This window comes from Galendromus occidentalis, unplaced genomic scaffold (assembly GCF_000255335.2).
Source record: "Galendromus occidentalis unplaced genomic scaffold, Mocc_1.1 scf7180000077212, whole genome shotgun sequence".
In the NCBI taxonomy this organism is placed as follows: domain Eukaryota; kingdom Metazoa; phylum Arthropoda; class Arachnida; order Mesostigmata; family Phytoseiidae; genus Galendromus; species Galendromus occidentalis.
In genome coordinates this window covers 49,339-51,859 of record NW_003805200.1, presented here as the reverse complement: position 1 = coordinate 51,859, position 2,521 = coordinate 49,339, and the positions used below count along the sequence as shown (strand labels likewise).

Here is a 2,521-nt window from a genome sequence, read left to right as displayed (position 1 = left end):
TCGTCCTTCAGTCGCGAGTTGACACTGACCAGCTCATCTATTGGTTGCTTGGTTGGTTGACTCCTCGGAAATCCTCCAGTGATTAGAATCGCACCGCTCGTCCCCAGACCATGGCCGCTTTCACTCAATCCCGAGTAATCAGAGTGTTGGTATGGCTGGGGTGTCTCGCGGGCTTTCTCTACCAAACAAGCGGGATTATCGAAATGTACCGTGCCTACCCTTTCACCGTGACTATCATCGAAGAAGTTCGCAACCAGATAATGTTCCCAGGGATAACCGTTTGCCTAGAATCTTGGTAATTTTCTATCATCATTCACCGAATCTAGCGAGCTTTCCATCATTAAGGGCTCTCGTCGAGGTTCGGGACTCGCGAGCTCTACGTGGATGATGATCTCATGGAACGCTGAGACTTGACCTTTGGCCCCGCAGGATGAACGTATCGGCGTTGTGCGAGCACTACCCCGAAAAGTGCACCTCGAGAACGCAGAAGATATCTCCAGGTGTCTATTACATGCAGTACGATCCGGAGATGAGGAATAAATCTATGTTCTCCGTCAAAGACATCTTCCGTTGTACCATGAGATCCACTGTGACGACCTGCTTCTCCTTCAACTGTCTCGAAGTGTGAGTAAGTCCTACCCAAATCCTTGGAGCTCGAATTATGTAAAGCTTTGAACCCCGATTTTTCTCGCTCAGGATGCGGCCCACGTACTTCCGGCCTCCTGGATCGCAGTGCTATACCGTCGACGCCATCCAGTGGTCAGATGACGATCATCGTTTCAAGAAGTGCACGATGCCATGGACATGGGGTTCGATGGCGTTCTGAGAACTCGAGATTCCTCTGGCGAGAGATATCGATTTAGGGTGGATCTCTATAATATTTTTTTATCAGTGATCACTTTACCGCAGAACTGTCCCTCCGGGCGGCCTGGCAGCCGGATAAGACCTTGCGTCTCGTCAATACTCAGAAACTCCCGCTCGTCATCCATCGAACCGAAACTATTCCACCGGATAGATTGTCTTCTATCACAATCAAACCCGGAATGAGTTATACGGTTTCTGTAGCCCAGCAAACAGTCGAGCGACTGCCACCACCGTTCGCGTCGAAATGCACAGACTATCTATCCCGAGGGAAAAAAAGTCATTTCTTGGGATACCTCACTCAAGATGTGAGTCTGTCGCTGGGAACGATATCATTAGAGTGCATTGGCAGTATGTTTTTCTGCTTCAGCAGCGCCGTCGGCGAGGAGTGCTCCCTCTCGTTTACATAAACGGAGCACAAGATTTCCTATGCCCGGGATGATGCTTCCTCAATGTCTTATACATATGTCTCGCAGACACAGACTCGATCGATGTCCGCGAGAGACTGCGTAGCCTCAGTATTTAAGCATGGAGGATGCACCGGGGGTCGGTGATGCGCGAAGGGTTTTCGAATTCAAGTAATTTAGATTATTTACCCGGGGAATGATGCATGTTCGGATCTGCTTTCAGCTTTGCGTTCAAGAGTGCGTCGTGGAGGAGGAATACAAAACATGCGACTGCATAAGGAATACCCACGAATTCGGCGGATTTTTCCCGTATAAAACATGTGTAGTCGAGGAAATCAGTGAGTGCTCGAAATGAAGAGCTAAATGCTCGAAGATTGCCGTCCGAATATTTCTTTTCCCCACACTATTGCACTCTGAGATAATAGGTCAATGCACGGCATTGATGGAAGCTGTTTTCCAGTCGCCTGTGATAAAATACTGAGCAACATGACATTGCCGATGTGCATGAAGAAATGTGGGCCGCCGTGCAGGTCAGTCGGAGCACTTTATTTCCTCGGACGGAAATGAGTTCGTCCTCCAATTACACACTTTTTCTTACCCCTCGCAGCGAAACCACCTATGACGTTCGTTTGACGAGCCTTGGCGAAGACAAGCAGGAGAAAGGTCGGGAATCTTTCTCAGTGTCAGTGAAATTTTCTTCGGACTCCCAGAAGATTTTCCAGTATCAGCCAAAATTAAGCGTAAGCGAGACTCCCGCACCCAGCGAGCTGCCGCAGGAATTCTCCGGCCACGTTTCTTGAGCATAGGCCTCCGTGAGGCGTGAAATGATAGCTGTACGATTCCCCATATATGATTTCCCACCCGAATACCGGATCAGTCCGACTGAAAAAAGTTCTTGATGCACTCTACTCGGCACTGGCGATAACAAGCAGTCTAATATTCTCTATCGGACTTCCAAGTTGATAGAGGCCTTCGGATACATGGGAGGATATATCGGAATGTGGCTCGGGCTGTCGCTCTTCAAGCTGATCACCGACGCTGAAAGATGGATAAGGAAGTACCTCCTGGAGAGAGCCATTCAGAAGGCCAAGGAGAAAGTTATCGGCAACAGTAATTACGGCGGCACCGGAGACAACAATGATACCGATGATGTCAACAACGAGAAGTTAGGATCGATATCGGACAAGAAAAACGTCTACACGAAGACCACGGGTTACGGTCCCATTATGTGAGTTCAGTTTTCTGAAATCCCG

General features: G+C 48.9%; 1 protein-coding gene across 1 annotated transcript in view; it reads left to right on the top strand.

The window, feature by feature from the left end:
- Positions 1-511: 511 nt before the first annotated feature.
- LOC100904029 (uncharacterized) overlaps positions 512-2,521 on the top strand; it is a 5,017-nt gene continuing 3,007 nt past the window's right edge. Inside the window, exons 1-7 of the mRNA XM_029111047.1 lie at positions 512-624; positions 697-819; positions 1,049-1,169; positions 1,492-1,606; positions 1,729-1,798; positions 1,876-2,008; positions 2,228-2,496. Of these exons, the coding sequence (XP_028966880.1) occupies positions 512-624; positions 697-819; positions 1,049-1,169; positions 1,492-1,606; positions 1,729-1,798; positions 1,876-2,008; positions 2,228-2,496 (944 nt within the window). The remainder of the gene's footprint in view (positions 625-696; positions 820-1,048; positions 1,170-1,491; positions 1,607-1,728; positions 1,799-1,875; positions 2,009-2,227; positions 2,497-2,521) is intronic.